The sequence below is a fragment of the Gorilla gorilla genome, chromosome 4 (assembly GCF_029281585.2).
Source record: "Gorilla gorilla gorilla isolate KB3781 chromosome 4, NHGRI_mGorGor1-v2.1_pri, whole genome shotgun sequence".
NCBI classification, from domain to species: Eukaryota; Metazoa; Chordata; class Mammalia; order Primates; family Hominidae; genus Gorilla; species Gorilla gorilla.
The window spans coordinates 24,016,762-24,032,055 of NC_073228.2; the positions used below are offsets into that span (position 1 = coordinate 24,016,762).

The window sequence follows — 15,294 nt, forward strand, 5'->3', positions numbered from 1 at the left end:
GATGGCTTGTGCCCAGGAGGTCAAGGCTGCTGTGAGCTGTGCCACTGCACTCCAGCCTGGGCAACAGAGCGAAACCCAGTTTCCAAAAAAAAAAAAAAAGAAAGAAAGAAAAAGGAAAAAAATAACTTTTACATAATCCTGAAGCTTAAGTTTAGGGTTTGACTTAGATTGGTTTGATAATAGTCCGTTTCTGGGTAATTCTGGAAACAAAAAAAGTGCCAGAGCTGTGATACCTGTGATACTTGGAGGTCACATAGTTAACATGCACACCTTGGCAAACACATGCAGGCCAGATTCTTAGAAACTTCCTGGCTAAACATTAAGGTCTTCATTCAAAACCAGGTCTGTGCCGGGCGCGGTGGCTCACGCCTGTAATCCCAGCACTTTGGGAGGCCGAGGTGGGCGGATCACGAGGTCAGGAGATTGAGACCATCCTGGCCAACATGGTGAAACCCCGTCTCTACTAAAAACACAAAAAATTAGCCAGGCGTGGTGGCGGGCGCCTGTAGTCCCAGCTACTCGGGAGGCTGAGGCAGGAGAATGTCATGAACCTGGGAGGCGGAGCTTGCAGCTTGCAGTGAGCCAAGATCTCGCCACTGCGCTCCAGCCTGGGTGACCAGGCCCGGCCAATTTTTTTGTATTTTTAGTAGAGACGGGGTTTCACTGTGTTAGCCAAGATGGTCTCGATCTCCTGACCTCGTGATCCGCCCACCTCGGCCTCCCAAAGTGTTGGGATTACATGCGTGAGCCACCGCGCCCGGCCTCAATGCCCGGCTAACTTTTGTCTTTTTTGAGATGGAATCTCACTCTGTCACCCAGGCTGGAGTGCAGTGGCGTGATCCCGGCTCACTGCAACCTCTGCCTCGCGGGTTCAAGCGATTCTCCTGCCTCAGCCTACCGAGTAGATGGGATTACAGGCGCCCACCACCACGCCCGGTTAATTTTTGTATTTTTAGTAGAGATGGGGTTTCACCATGTTGGCCAAGCTGGTCTAGAACTCCTGATCTCAAGTGATTCCCCTGCCTCGGCCTCCCAAAGTGTTAGGATTACAGTTGTGAGCCACCATACCTGGCCTTTTGTACTTTTAGTAGAGACGGGGTTTGGCCGTGTTGCCCAGGTTGGTCTTGAGCTTGTGGCCCCAAGTGAATCACTCACTTCAGCCTCCCAAAGTGCTGGGATTACAGGCATTAGCCACTGCCCCCTGTGAATTTGATGGAAAATTTTAATGAGCAAATGCACTATAGTTTCTTATAATCTTGTCCCATTGATAGATTTTTCTTAGCAAATGGGTTTGTGCCTATGTGCACACATTAATAGTCCCTAAATGGAATACTCTCTTGCCTTCAGTAGTAATTCAATAGCATCCCTCCTTCAAACGAAGCTATTATTTTACAATTCAAGGGAAAAAAGTACTTGTTTTTCTTTCTTTTTTTTTTTTTTTTGAGACGGAGTCTCGCACTGCGGAGTGCAGTGGCACAATCTCAGCTCACTGCAAGGTCTGCCTCCCAGGTTCACGCCATTCTCCTGCCTCAGCCTCCCGAGTAGCTGGGACTACAGGCGCCCGCCATCACGCCTGGCTAATTTTTTTTGTATGTTTAGTAGAGACGGGGTTTCACCGTGTTAGCCAGGATGGTCTCAATCTCCTGCCCTCACGATCCGCCCGCCTCAGGCTCCCGAAGTGCTGGGATTACAGGTGTGAGCCACCGCGCCCAGCCAAGCACTTGTTTTTCTTTGGGTAGGAAAACGTCTATAAAACACATACGCTGTTTGTTTATTTATTTATTTATTTGACACTGAGTCTTGCTCTTGTCACCCAGGCTGGAGTGCAGTGGCACAATCTTGGCTCCCTGCAACCTCCACCTCCTGGGTTTAAGCGATTCTCCTGCCTCAGCCTCCCAAGTAGCTGGGATTACAGGCACCCGCCACCACGCCCGGCTACTTTTTGTATTTTTAGTAGAGACAGGGTTTTGCCACATTGGCCAGGCTGGTCTCGAACTCCTGACCTTGTGATCCACCTGCCTTGGCCTCCCAAAGTGCTGGGATTACAGGCGTGAGCCACCACGCCCGACCCATAGCTCTTTACAACTGCCTTGTAAAGAAAGTATCATTTGGCACTGTTAGTATTTCTCTTGAATTTTTTTTTTTTTTTTTTTTTTTTTTTTTTTTTTTTTTTTTTTAGACAGAATCTCGCTTTATCGGCCAGGCTGGAGTGCAGTGGCACCATCTTTGCTCACTGCAACCTCCGCCTCCCGGGCTCAAGCAATTTTCCTGCCTCAGCCTCCCGAGTAGTGGGATTACAGGCATGTGCCACCACAGCCTGCTAATTTTTGTATTTTTAGTAGAGACGGGGTTTTCACCATGTTGACCAGGCTGGTCTCCGACTCCTGACCTCAGGTGATCTGCCCGCCTCGGCCTCCCAAAGTGCTGGGATCACAGGCATAAGCCACCGCGCCCGGACAAAATCATTTTTAAGGTTGACCATTCACACATATAAACAAACTCCTAAAAACTGACCCGCCACCTACAATGCATCACCTCAATTTCAGGAAATATTTGAGCAAGCAATAAATAAATTAGATAAAGCAGGACATTAACATTTTAAAAATATAGCTAATTTCTTTAGTTGAAAATATAGCTAATTTCTTTAGTTGAATTTGGTTCAAATTGGATCGAGCGGTATGATCTTCCGAGGAAATCTTTTAGTATCTCGCTCCAAGTATCTGGAAGTACCTCAGAATGCTTCAAATTATTAAAAATACTTCTCAGCTGGCTCTTACCCCCACCTCCTCAAGTACTTCATTACTTTATCCATGAAATATCACCATTCTCACATTAAGGACAAGAAGTCTGAGACCTATGGTCATAGCTTCAATCATGAAGAGCGAAAGCTGTAATAACCATGTAGCTTTGTCTAAGTGTGCAGAGATCTGAAAGGCCACCAGGTTGGCTCTTTAACATAAAGAAGCGGAGAGTTTGCCTAAAGGAATTAACAGAAATAGGGAAGTAACTTTTATTTGCAGATCCTAAGAAGGTAGATTACAAACAACAGCAAATCTTAGTGTCTCTAAATAACACTCTAGGCCATTTGAAATATAAAAAGGTAATTATTTTACTTCAGAAAATATCTCCAAAAGCTCACTTTTTTTGAGACGGAGTCTCGCTCTGTCACCCAGGCTGGAGTGTAGTGGCACAATCTCAGCTCACTGCAACCTCTGCCTCCCAGGTTCAAGCTGTCCTCCCACCTCAGCCTCCTGAGTAGCTGGAACTACCGGCGTGTGCCTCTTGTCCAGCTAAATTGTTGTATTTTTAGTAGAGACAGGGTTTCACCATGTTGGCCAGGCAGGTCTCTCCAACTCCTGACCTCAAGTGACCCACTTGCTCCAGTCTCCCAAAGTCCTGGGATTATAGGCGTGAGCCACCATGCCCAGCCGCAATTTTATTTAAACCTCCTGCAGAATTTGGATAGGAGAATAAAAGCTTTACCAATAGGAAAATACTTTTCATGAAATGGTTTCAAGGATTGTGAACTTGGCAGGTAAAGTATAACAGGTACTGAAAATACTTTTAGCCATGTAAATCTATTGATGCAAATTAAATGTATTTATAAGCCCAAGGCCTGGGGTAGAAACATCCTAAGAGTATCACAAATGTACAGTTTACTGCCTGAATTATTGGAAGCAAAATAGCTGTATTATGTAGATATTTCTGAATAGCAGAAGCTTGTCAAAGATTTCTGCTTGTCACAGAAAAGCAGCTTTTGGAACTCATTATGTTCTATAAGAATGTATGGTTTTCAGGCCAGGCGTGGTGGCTCATGTCTATAATCCCAGCACTTTGGGAGGCCGAGGCAGGCGGATCACCTGGGATCGGGAGTTCGAGACCAGCCTGACCAACATGGAGAAACCCTGTCTCTACTAAAAATACAAAATTAGCCAGGCGTGGTGGCGCATGCCTGTAATCCCAGTTACTTGGGAGGCTGAGGCAGGAGAATTGCTTGAACCCGGGAGGCAGAGGTTGTGGTGAGCCGAGATGGCATCATTGCACTCCAGACTGGGCAACAAGAGTGAAACTCCATCTCAAAAAAAAAAAAAAAAAAAAAAAGAAGTATGTTTTTCAAAAATTACTTCTGAAGGACTAAAGCTCTGTAGTTGATGAAACTATAAAATGTCTATGTATTTGTATGGTGATAGAAACTATACAACACTTTATACCGTTAAATACACATATGAAATTAACATCTTCCTGGTTTCAGATTTCCATAAAATTTATCCTTTTTGTACAACTTGGCAAGGCTAACAGCTATAGAAAACATATTAACCAACCAACCATTGCTTCATTAGAAACTGCACCAAATCCAATGTCAAAAACATTACTTTATTTTTCTAGGATGAAATGTCCTATTATGTACAAAAGAATTGCTGTTTAGAATTTGCCACAATTTGTTAAAAACATAGCAATCTATTGCCTACAGGTAGGAAAGTTCTTGCTGCAACAAATTTTAAATGATTAAGCCCATATATATTTATATATATATATGAATAAATAGTACAGAAATACTGTGACGTGATGAGATGCAGAATAATTTTATAATTCATTAAAATGTAGAATTCTTGCATCAGCACAGTGCATACAATATGTAACATTTTTTAAAAAAGTAAAAGGACAAAATAACCCATATTTAACTACTTCCATCTTAATACTTTAAGCAAAAATTTTTTCATGTTTTCATATTGAGCGATTAGTCTCTTTAGTTTGTAAGCATAAGTGACATCTTTATGTACAAAAAGGAATGGGCTTCATTAGATAAAATTAACCCAGAATAACCTGTACACCTGAGCCTGTAATAAGAAAGAATCGGGAACTGTAGCAACATCTTTCTTTTAAGAAACTGAGGTCTGGGAAAGGTTTTGCATAGCAGGGAAACATTAAAAGGAAAGAAACTTTTAAAAACAATAATTAGATAAATTCCAGAAGTTGGTAGGACAAAGCTAATATGAGTTAGTGCAAAATCTAGTAAAAATTTTTGCAAAGCTGCATAATCCAACTATGGCAGATTTTATAGAAGCTATTACCACAATGCAGTGATACAACGTGTAAGAACACTGAAAGGAAAAACATGCAAAATACATCTTCCTCTGTGGTTTCCATTTTCTCGCTACTGTTTACGCTACTTTTCCTTACGTGGAAGAAACAAACAAACCAACAAACAGAAAACAAACCCAATCAACAAATAACACAGAGGATGAGGTCATCTAAAAAATGCCCTTCGTAAAATATAAGTAGCTGTGTGTAATTGGTAATTTGCCTGGTATCACAGAATGTACAGATGAAGGCAATGTGTATCTTGTTGCATTACCGTTCTCGTTAGTATGATCAACTGATGCAACAGGATTAGCACCCCTGAAGATTTTTCTCTGACGTGATGACAATGGACTGGGAACGATAAAACGAGGGGCCACTGCTGTCCTGGAGAAATCCAGGCACAATTAGACTCTTCTGCCTTTCATGACCTTGCAGGCCTCCCTCCCCACAAAGGCTTACAGATAATCATTAGCGCACATTCAAAGACACCTCTGTCTGTGGGAGAAAAATTATCTCCATTTATTTTGTTTCATATACATCCATAGTTGAATTTTAATACAAAAGAAAAAAATTAGAATCTGACAAATGTTTACAAACAAGATACCTTCAAATAGATTTTACTCATTTTAGCCTGGTGCGGAGTAATTGACAAATTGTACTGTTATATTCAAGGCAACAGAGTCTGTAGTCCAGGACCACTTAGCCCAACCTTTATGCAAGCTTAATTTTAATCTACCATGAACAATAAACTCATTGTTGATTCCCAGTTGTGTGTGTGTGCACATGTGTACATAGCAGCTCCTTTCATAGAAAGAAAAGACATCTAGAGGTCGTCTTGTACTTTTACCTACAGGAATCATGATAAGATACAGATGATTATATGTAACCGGGGCTGGATTTTATAAGAAAAAATAATTAGCTGACAAATGAGGGCAGCAATAAAAAAGCGTCTTTTTTGCAACAATAAATAAATACAGTCAAAAGTTTTCTGTGAGACTCTAAACCAGCTTCTTCACTGAAGAGCAGACGTGGCATTTCCATGGAGTTACACTTGACCCCATAGTATCTTTTTTCTTGCTTTTTCTTTTTTTTCAATAAACAAAGTTTTCTCGCTTCTGCCACAATAGTAAAACCATTTGATCTTGACAAGATAATGGTGTCGTTGACTTTGCTTTTTTCTTGTCCGTTGGACAAAATTGGCCAAGAATATAATTGGACTGTTATGACCAATAAAAACGAAGTTTAGGTCAAGTCTTGTCAGGATAGCCTGACTAAAAACATCTGGCTCCTTAATTTAAAATAGTTCAGACAACCAGATTCTTGCTGTGTTTTATGTTAGGTTAACACGCTGAACTTTAAGAAGCTGTAGACTGCAGTTTGTTGTTATGAGACCTACAGAATATAGAAAAAAGGGAACAATTAAGCACCCTTCATTTTTGAAAACAATGATGCTTTATGTGGATGCCAAGGTCAGTCAGTCTGGGAGAAGCAGCCATGTTCTTTCATTCACCCTTGGCAAGCGAATAGAAAAGAACGATTAAGAAATTTTTAACCTATAATATTAAAACTTTTCACTGTACACTAAACATAATAGCTCACTGGAAAAAGCCAATATTTAAATATATATATATATTTGTCTAATAAAGATTACAACATTTTCAGCCAACTGGACAAATAGAGGCATTTACAGAAGCATTACCATTGTGGTGAAAGATGTGTGTGTGTGTGTGTATGTGTGTGTGTGTGTGTGTGTGTGTTTATTTACATTGATGAGGGGAATATAAAGGGAAAAATTACGCTAAAACAAAAGAAAAAGCAATCTTAAAATCACATTTTTCTATTAAAGTCCAGAAAATCTCCCTTCTAGTTTCACAGTTTTATTCACAACTTTCATTAGTAAACCAAATTACTGTACAGTTACCAGGACTAAGTCAAAGGACTTTATATTGCAATAGCAGATAAATACAGTATTTCAAGAGTTTACAATTTTTAAATACATTGTTCAACATGGCTGCTGGAGTAAATTTTTTACCATGATACATCTTTAACATTAAAAAATTATATTAACTAATCTGACTTTTTGGGGGGCAATTTTGAATTAGGTAATCACGAGGTACAATAAAACAAAGAGTGACCCCAACATCCAGTTCTGATTCCAGTTAAAAATTCAGACTAAAGATATCACAATCTGTAAGAAAAGAAAGAATATGGATGGTATAAATGATGAATTATAACAAAGTGCAGTAATGAAAACAATGTGCAAACAATGCTGGAGATCATAAAATGGGAAAATATGGCAAAGGAAATTCTGAAAATCCATAAATAAATCAATTTTCAATAACTGGCTAGTTATGTTTCATTCTGCCTTAAATCTGGAAAACAACAGAAATTCCCTAAAAAGGCAACAGCAAGTTGCCCTCATACAACTCTTTACATTGTAATTTTGTTTTGTTTTGTTTTGTTTTGAAACAAGGTCTCACTCTGTAGCCCAGTCTGGAGTGCAGTGGCGCAATCACAGCTCACTGCAGCCTCAACCTCCAGGGCTCAGGTGATCCTCCTACCTCAGCCTCCTGGGTAGCTGGGACTACAGGCACATGCCACCATGCCCGGCTAATTTTTTGTATTTTTTGTAGAGATGGGGTTTCCCCATGTTGCCCAGGCTGGTCTCAAACTCCTGGGCTCAAGCGAACTGCCTGCTTTGGCTTCTCAAAGTGTTGGTATCACAGGCGTGCGCCATTGCACACAGCCTAATTTGTTTATTTAAGCACAATTGAGCAAACTTCTCAATTCAGCTCCCATGTGCTTTAATGAAAATTATGTCAACTTGAGTATATTAAAAAGCTACATAAAATAACCACGTGGCAAGAAGACATCCTAAGTGGCCCCTTCACTGTGCAGGCCCAGCCTAGGCCTCCATCTCTCCTTTACCAATTCCCTTTGTCTTGCCTACAGGCCCCAGGACCTCCAGGCAATTTCCTCTCCTTCATCAGCAGTTGCCAGCAGTCATCCTCTGGGCTCTGCCGGCAAGCTGGCAGCAGGGTAGGATTCACACTCCTTGGCTTCTACCTCACAGTTACCACCAAAGGCCTTTCCAATTTAAAAAAGCAATTTTAGAAACTGAACCAGAGGAATAACCACGATGTACAAATGAAAAAGCATAGAGGGGCTTATAATGAGAAGTTGTGCTCCTCTGTCCTACCTTAACTCCATCTGAAATCCAGGCTCCCTATGATCAATCCCTTTGACTTTTCAGTTCTCTGGGTAGATGTATTTTTCTTTTTGAGATGGAGCCTCAGTGTTGCCCAGGCTGGAGTGCAGTGGCAGGATCTCAGCTCACTGCAACCTCCTCCTCCCAGGTTCAAATGATTCTCCTGCCTCAGCCTCCCCAGTAGCTGGGCTTACAGGTGCCTGCCCCTAGGCCCAGCTAATTTTTGTATTTTTAGTAGAGACGAGGTTTTACCATGTTGGCCAGGCTGGTCTTGAACCCCTGACCTCAAGTGATTCACCCACCTCAGCCTCCCACAGTGTTAGGATTACAGGCATAAGCCACCACACCCGGCCTGGGTAGGTTTTTGTTTGTTTGTTTTCAGACGGAGTCTCACTCTTGTTGCCCAGGCTAGAGTGTAGTGGTGCGATCTGCAACCTCCGCCTCCAAGGTTCAAGTGATTCTCCTGTCTCAGCCTCCTGAGTAGCTGAGACTTATAAGCGTGCCCCACCACACCTAGCTAATTTTTTTATTTTAGTGTAGACGGGGTTTCACGATGTTGGCCAGGCTGGTCTTGAACTCCTGACCTTAGGTGATCCGCCCGCCTCGGCCTTCCAAAGGGCTGGGATTACAGGCATGAGCCACTGCACCCGGCCAGGGTAATTTCTTATACTGCTATTTCTTGTTTTATCAACTTTTGTTTAAGCCCTGCTATGGCAAGGAGAACCAAGCTCACTTAACCATTTTCCAACCTCCCTTTTTGAGTCCAAGTTTTATTTCCCTATAATTTAAAAATTATATCATTCTATGCTTTGTCTATAGGGTGATTCTAAAAGTTGAAAATCAATGTCATTATTTTTATTATCTTTGAGATGGAGCTTTGCTCTTGTGGCCCAGGCTGGAGTGCAGTGGCGCGGTCTTGGTGCACTGCAACCTCTGTCTCCCAGGTTCAAGTGATTCTGTCTCAGCCTCCTGAGTAGCTGGGATTACAGGCATGTGCAACCACACCTGGCTAATTTTTGTACTTTTAGTAGAGATAGGGTTTCATCATGTTGGCCAGGCTAGTCTCGACTCCTGATCTCAGATGATCCACGTGCCTTGGCCTTCCAAAGTGTTGGGATTACAGATGTAAACCACCGTGCCCGGCCCAATGCCATTATTCACGTTACTACGAAAATGTAAATATTTTTCTCTGTAGCACCTAGTCCTTTGCTAACAGGGCCTTTTTTTTTTTTTTTTTTTGAGACAGGGTCTTGTTGTGTCTTCCAGGCTGGAGTGCAGTGGCATGAAGATGGCTCACTGCAGCGTCTACCTCATGGGCTCAATCCTCCCACCTCAGCCTCTGAAGCAGCTGGGACCACAGGTGTACATCACCATGCCTGGCTAATTTTTGTGTTTTGTAAAGATGGGCTTTCCTCATGTTGCCCAGGCTGGTCTAGAATTCCTGGGCTCAAGCATCCTCTTGCCTCAGCCTCTCAATGTGTTGGGATTACAGGCATGAGCCACCGTGCCCAGCTAACAGGGTACACTTACACAACTTTCTGTTTTTAGTGGCGTTTCTAATTGCCTTTCATTTTTATCCCTGACATTCTTTGGCTTAATCATAGCCTTATGTTTTTCTGTCTTAAACAAATTATCTAATGTATGAGTCATTTTCTTGCTCTACTGAGCCTCTGGGGAGTGCTCCATTCTCCTGCTAGGATTTGGTCTGCTGACATTTTACAGCCTGCTGTATAAATGTCATCTTGGGTCAGAGTAATTCTCATTGCTTTCCTGAACCTCTTGTTTTCTGAACTCAAATAAACAAAAATTTCTGGCCGGGCACGGTGGCTCACATCTGTAATCCCAGCACTTTGGGAGGCTGAGGCAGGCGGATCACGAGGTCTGCAGTTTGAGACCGGCTTGGTCAACATGGTGAAACCCCGTCTCTACTAAAAATACAAAAATCAGCTGGGCATGGTGGTGGCTGCCTGTAATCCCAGCTACTTGGGAGGCTGAGGCAGCAGAATTGCTTGAATCCAGGAGGCAGATGTTGCAGCGAGCCGAGATTGTGCCACTGAACTCCAGCCTGGGCAACAGAGTGAGACTCTGTCTCAAAAAAAAAAATTCTGGCCCAGCACAGTGGTTCACGGCCCCAGCACTTTGGGAGGCCAAGGCTGGTGGGAGGATCGCTTGAGCTCAGGAGTTCAAGATTAGCTTGGGTCATAGCAAGACCCTGTCCCTAAATAAAAAGATACCTCATGGCCGGGTGCGGTGGCTCACGCCTGTAATCCCAGCACTTTGGGAGGCCGAGGCGGGCAGAACACCTGAGGTCGGGAGTTTGAGACCAGCCTCACCAACATGGAGAAACCAGGTCTCTACTAAAAATACAAAATTAGCCGGGCGTGGTGGCACATGCCTGTAATCCCAGCTACTAGGGAGGCTGAGGCAAGAGAATCACTTGAATCCGGGAGGTGGAGCTTGCGGTGAGCCGAGATCGCGCCATTGCACTCCAGCCCGGGCAACAAGAGTGAAACTCCGTCTCAAAAAAAAAAAAAAGATACTTTTTTTTTTTGAGATGGAATCTCCCTCTGTCGCCCAAACTGGAGTGCAGTGGCGCCTCCTCGGCTCACAGCAAGCTCCGCCTCCCGGATTCAAGTGATTCTCTTGCCTCAGCCTCCCTAGTAGCTGGGATTACAGGCATGTGCCACCACGCCCGGCTAATTTTTTTGTATTTTTAGTAGAGACGGGGTTTCACCGTGTTAGCCAGGATGGTCTCCATCTCCTGACCTCGTGATCCGCCCGCCTCAGCCTCCCAAAGTGCTGGGATTACAGGAAGATACATTATTAAAAGGAAAAAATTTGTTTCCCTATTTTTGACAGCACACTTTTTTTTTTTCTTCTGAGATGGAGTCTCACTCTGACACCAAGGCTGGAATGCAGTGGCTCAATCTCAGCTCACTGCAGCCTGTGCCTCCCGGGTTCAAGCGATTCTCATGCCTCGGCCTCCTGCGTAGCTGAGACTACAGGCGTGCACCATTATGCCTGCCTAATTTTTGTATTTTAAGGAGAGATGGGGTTTTGCCATGTTGGTCAGGATGGTCTTGAACTGCTGACCTCAAGTGATCCACCCACCTTGGCCTCCCAAAGTGCTGGGATTACAGGCGTGAGCCACCATGCCTGGCCAATAGCACACACTTTTTAAAAATACCTGCCAAGAAAGGATGCCCTGAGTCCTCACATGACTGAAAATATATGTATTCTGCCTCTAAACTTGACTGGCTGCACAGACTTCTAGGCTGACAATCATTTTTTCCTAAACTTTTAGATTTATTCTTCCATAATCTTCTAGCACTAAATGTCACAGCAGAAAAATCTGACACCAATCTAATTCTTGTTTTATAGATTGTCGGTTTTATCTAAGAGTTTCTTTTATTCTTAGCATTTGGAAATTTTATAGCGATGTATGTAGGGGTGAGTCTTTTTCCATTTGTCTACCTGGTTTATGATGTTTATCAACTGTCCCCCTTGCTCCACCCACCCCTCATAGAGTGCAGGGGCCTTAAATTTATTCACTGCTAAATTCCCGGTATCAGGCACACATCAGGTTCTCAAAAGTCATTTGCTGAGTGAAGGAATTTATTCTGCTAGAATTTAAAGTCCTGTGACAATCATCAGCTCAGGAAATTTTTCTTTTATTCTTGTCTCTTTTTTTTGAGACAGGGTCTCACTCTGTCACTCAGGTTGGAGAGCAGTGGTGTAATCACAGCTCACGGCAGCCTTGAACTCCTGGGCACAAGTGATCGTCCTGTCACAGCCTCCTGAGTAGCTAGGACTACAGGTGCATGCCACTATGCCCAGTTAATTTTTTAAATTTTTGTAGAGACATGGTCTCATTATGTTGACAAGGCTGGGATGTTCCCCCCACCTCCTGTGAGAGTCTCATTGTCACCCAGGCTGGAATGCAGTGGTGTGATCTTGGCTCACTGCAACCTCCGCCTCCCAAGTTCAAGTGATTCTTGTGCCTCAGCCTCCCAAGTAGCTGAGATTACATGCGTGCGTCACCACACCTGGCTAATTTTTGTATTTTTGGTAGAGACGGGGTTTCCCCATGTTGGCCAGTCTGGGCTCGAACTCCTGACCTCAGGTGATCTGCCTGCCTTGGCCTCCCAAAGTGTTGGGATTACAGGCGTGAGCCACTATGCCCGGCCACTTCTTGAATTTTCAAAAAAAGACTTTAAGTAGATCAACAACAAACCCAGCAATTTGTCCACTTCTCCTTGGCAGTAGATCATAACCCTGGAGTCTTGATTTATTATTATTTTTTTAAGATATTTAAGGTTAAATTTACCATAAACTGCACTGGTTGAATCATTAGACAGAATAGTATAAAGAGTGTGAAGAGTTGAATTAATTCAGAATACCGAACCCATCTGCTCACCTGCTAGCTTTGAAGCCTTTCAATTTCTGTACAAAGAATGATTCGAGAACTTCTGCACACTGGTAAAATGGGGAGTCACTTGGATTGTAGTAACGACAGTTATCAAAAATTTTGGTCATATCTGCCACAAATTCCGTCAGCTTTTCATAATATCGTCTTTGTACTCTTTCTTCCATGGTGGCAAGGTCTTAAAAACACAAAATGTAAAACATTTTCAGAGCTTTAAGGTTTTTCCAACGTGAATATTCTCCGAAGTTCTAACAAGTATATATGTTTACTGTGCAAGCAGTCCTGGAGCCAGGCTGGTTCACCCTGGAGGTTATTTTGCAATTCATGAAGAACAAAAGAGTACTTTTCCAATTTTGTTTCTGATTGAGGTTCTAAAATATAAATCCTGGTTGCTGTTAAGGTTCTTTTACTTTCAGGTAACTGCACAGAACTGTTCTTCATTCAAATGGTTTGAGATCAAGGAAACACACCAACATGCTCTATGCATATCTAAGTATAATACATTTTTACATGCAAACCATTTAGTGTATGTACAAAGATGGGAATCCAGAATTAAGAACAAAATCTCTGTACTAGTGGCTTTATGATCCTGGTATTAGACTTTAATAACATCATTTTGCTTTATTTTTATTGTTACCTTATATTTGTGACAAAGTGATACTGTCTTACCATTCATGACTGCAATGATAAGTGTGCACTTAAATGTAAGGGAAAATATCAGCTGATACGAATATTAGTATGTAATAGTACAGGCAATATGCAGAAAGGAGAAAATCATTATGGTGATAGATGGGTGTGATATTGTGAAATATATATTTGGTTTTTGTCCCCATTTCCTGACACTTAGCTCCTAACACGGTTGGAATCTCCGGAGTGATAAGAGTTTCTTTTATATGTTAATGACTGGTGGTTGGAATTCCCTAGATAGCTTCAGGATTGGGGCTGGTCACCGGAAAGACCTAGTCAGGATTAGAGGGTTGGGACTTTTAGTCCCATCCCCCAACCTCCGGAAGGGGAGAGGGGCTGAAGGTTAAGCTGATCACCAATGGCCAATGATGTAATCACTCATGCCTACGTAATGAAGCTTTCCTAAAAACCCAAAAGGACCGGGTTCGGAGAGCTTCCTGATACAGCTGAACATGTGGAGGCAACTGTCAGGTGGTGTGCCCAGAGAGGGCATGGAGACTCCATGCCCCTCCCCACAGCGTTGCCCCGTGCATCTTCTCCACCTGGTGTTCATCGGAATCCTTTGCAGTGTCCTTGAGAAACCGGTAAGCCTAAGTAGGTGTTTCCCTGAGTTCTGTGAGCTGCTCCTGCAAATTACTGAACCTTAGGAGAGGTTTGTGGGAACCCTGATTTATAGCCAGATGGTCAGACGTGCAGGTAAAACCACCTGGGGCTGGCGACCGGCATCTGAAGAGGGGGTAATCTTGGGGACTGAGTCCCCAACCTGTGGGATCTGACCCTATCTTCAGGTAGATAGTGTCAGAATTGAATTGAATTGAATTAGAAGACACTCAGTTGGGGTCTGAGGCTGGATTGGTTGTTCATGGGGAGAAATCCCCACCCACTTCTTGGTGACCAGAGGCCGCCAAACAGAATTCTCCCATGTTGACCGTAGCGTGAAAGCACAGGAAAACAAGTTTTTTTTTTTTTTTTTGCTGTAGAGCAGGCAACTGCTTTGGAATGTACTGACTGAAATAAATCTATCTGAAACAACATTGATCCTAGGAGAACGATGTGTTTGAAATAAAATTCTGTATACAATTTGACATAAATATCTGAGAGAGTGGAAAGGCCAGTAATCTCCAATCAATCTAGGGTAGACAGACAACACATTTCAAACTAAAGGTTAGTGAATATTTTAGAATTTGAAAGTGATTTGAAAGTTCAACCAATAAATAAAAGTACTAGAATACCTAAGAAATATCTGAAAAGTAATGAGAGATAATCTTATCTGTCAGACATTAAAAAATATTCTAAAGCTGTGGTAATGAAAAGTGTGGCAGCATGCAGAACAACACAAACACTAACGCAGACAAGTTCAAAACAGGAACAGATTTAACTGTATCTAGTATAAGAATTTCACATATGTTAAGGATGTCCCTTCAAGTCAGTAGGGAAAGGAGTTCATTCATAACTGAGGTTGCAGCCGGGGTGGCTCACGTCTGTAATCCTAGCAGTTTGGGAGGCCGAGGCGGGCGTATCATCCAAGGTCATGAGTTCCGAGACCACCCTGGCCAACACAGCGAAACCCTGTCTCTACTAAAAATGCAAAAATAAGCCGGGCATGGTGGCACATGCCTTTAATCCCAGCTACTAGGGAGGCTGAGGGGAGAATCCCTTGAACCCAGGAGGTGGAGGCTGCAGTGAGCCAAGATCGCACCACTGCACTCACCATTGCTTGTGCAACAGAGCCAGACAATGTCTCAAAAAACAAAAACAAAAAAAGGGTTTGGGGCAACTGCCTACAAATCTGGAAAAAAAAATTCTCTCTCATTATATGCCAAGATAATTGTGGGTTTATTAAAATGATTAAAATGGCAAATTTTGTTATATATATATTTTATTTTTTTTT

At 42.7% G+C, this 15,294-nt stretch overlaps 1 protein-coding gene across 26 annotated transcripts in view; it reads right to left on the reverse strand.

The window, feature by feature from the left end:
* Positions 1–5,574: 5,574 nt before the first annotated feature.
* Positions 5,575–15,294, reverse strand: part of BPTF (bromodomain PHD finger transcription factor) — a 154,197-nt gene continuing 144,477 nt past the window's right edge. For 16 of the 26 annotated variants that reach the window (XM_055387003.2, XM_031010905.3, XM_031010902.3 and 13 more), the window contains 2 exons: positions 12,708–12,894; positions 5,575–6,474 (listed from right to left, as the gene is read on the reverse strand). In XM_055387003.2, the coding sequence (XP_055242978.2) occupies positions 6,438–6,474; positions 12,708–12,894 (224 nt within the window). In that variant the 3' untranslated portion in view covers positions 5,575–6,437. Of the gene's footprint in view, positions 8,170–12,707; positions 12,895–15,294 lie in introns of all 26 variants that reach the window. The other 10 variants (XM_063706160.1, XM_063706159.1, XM_055387007.2 and 7 more) reach the window with 2 other exon arrangements.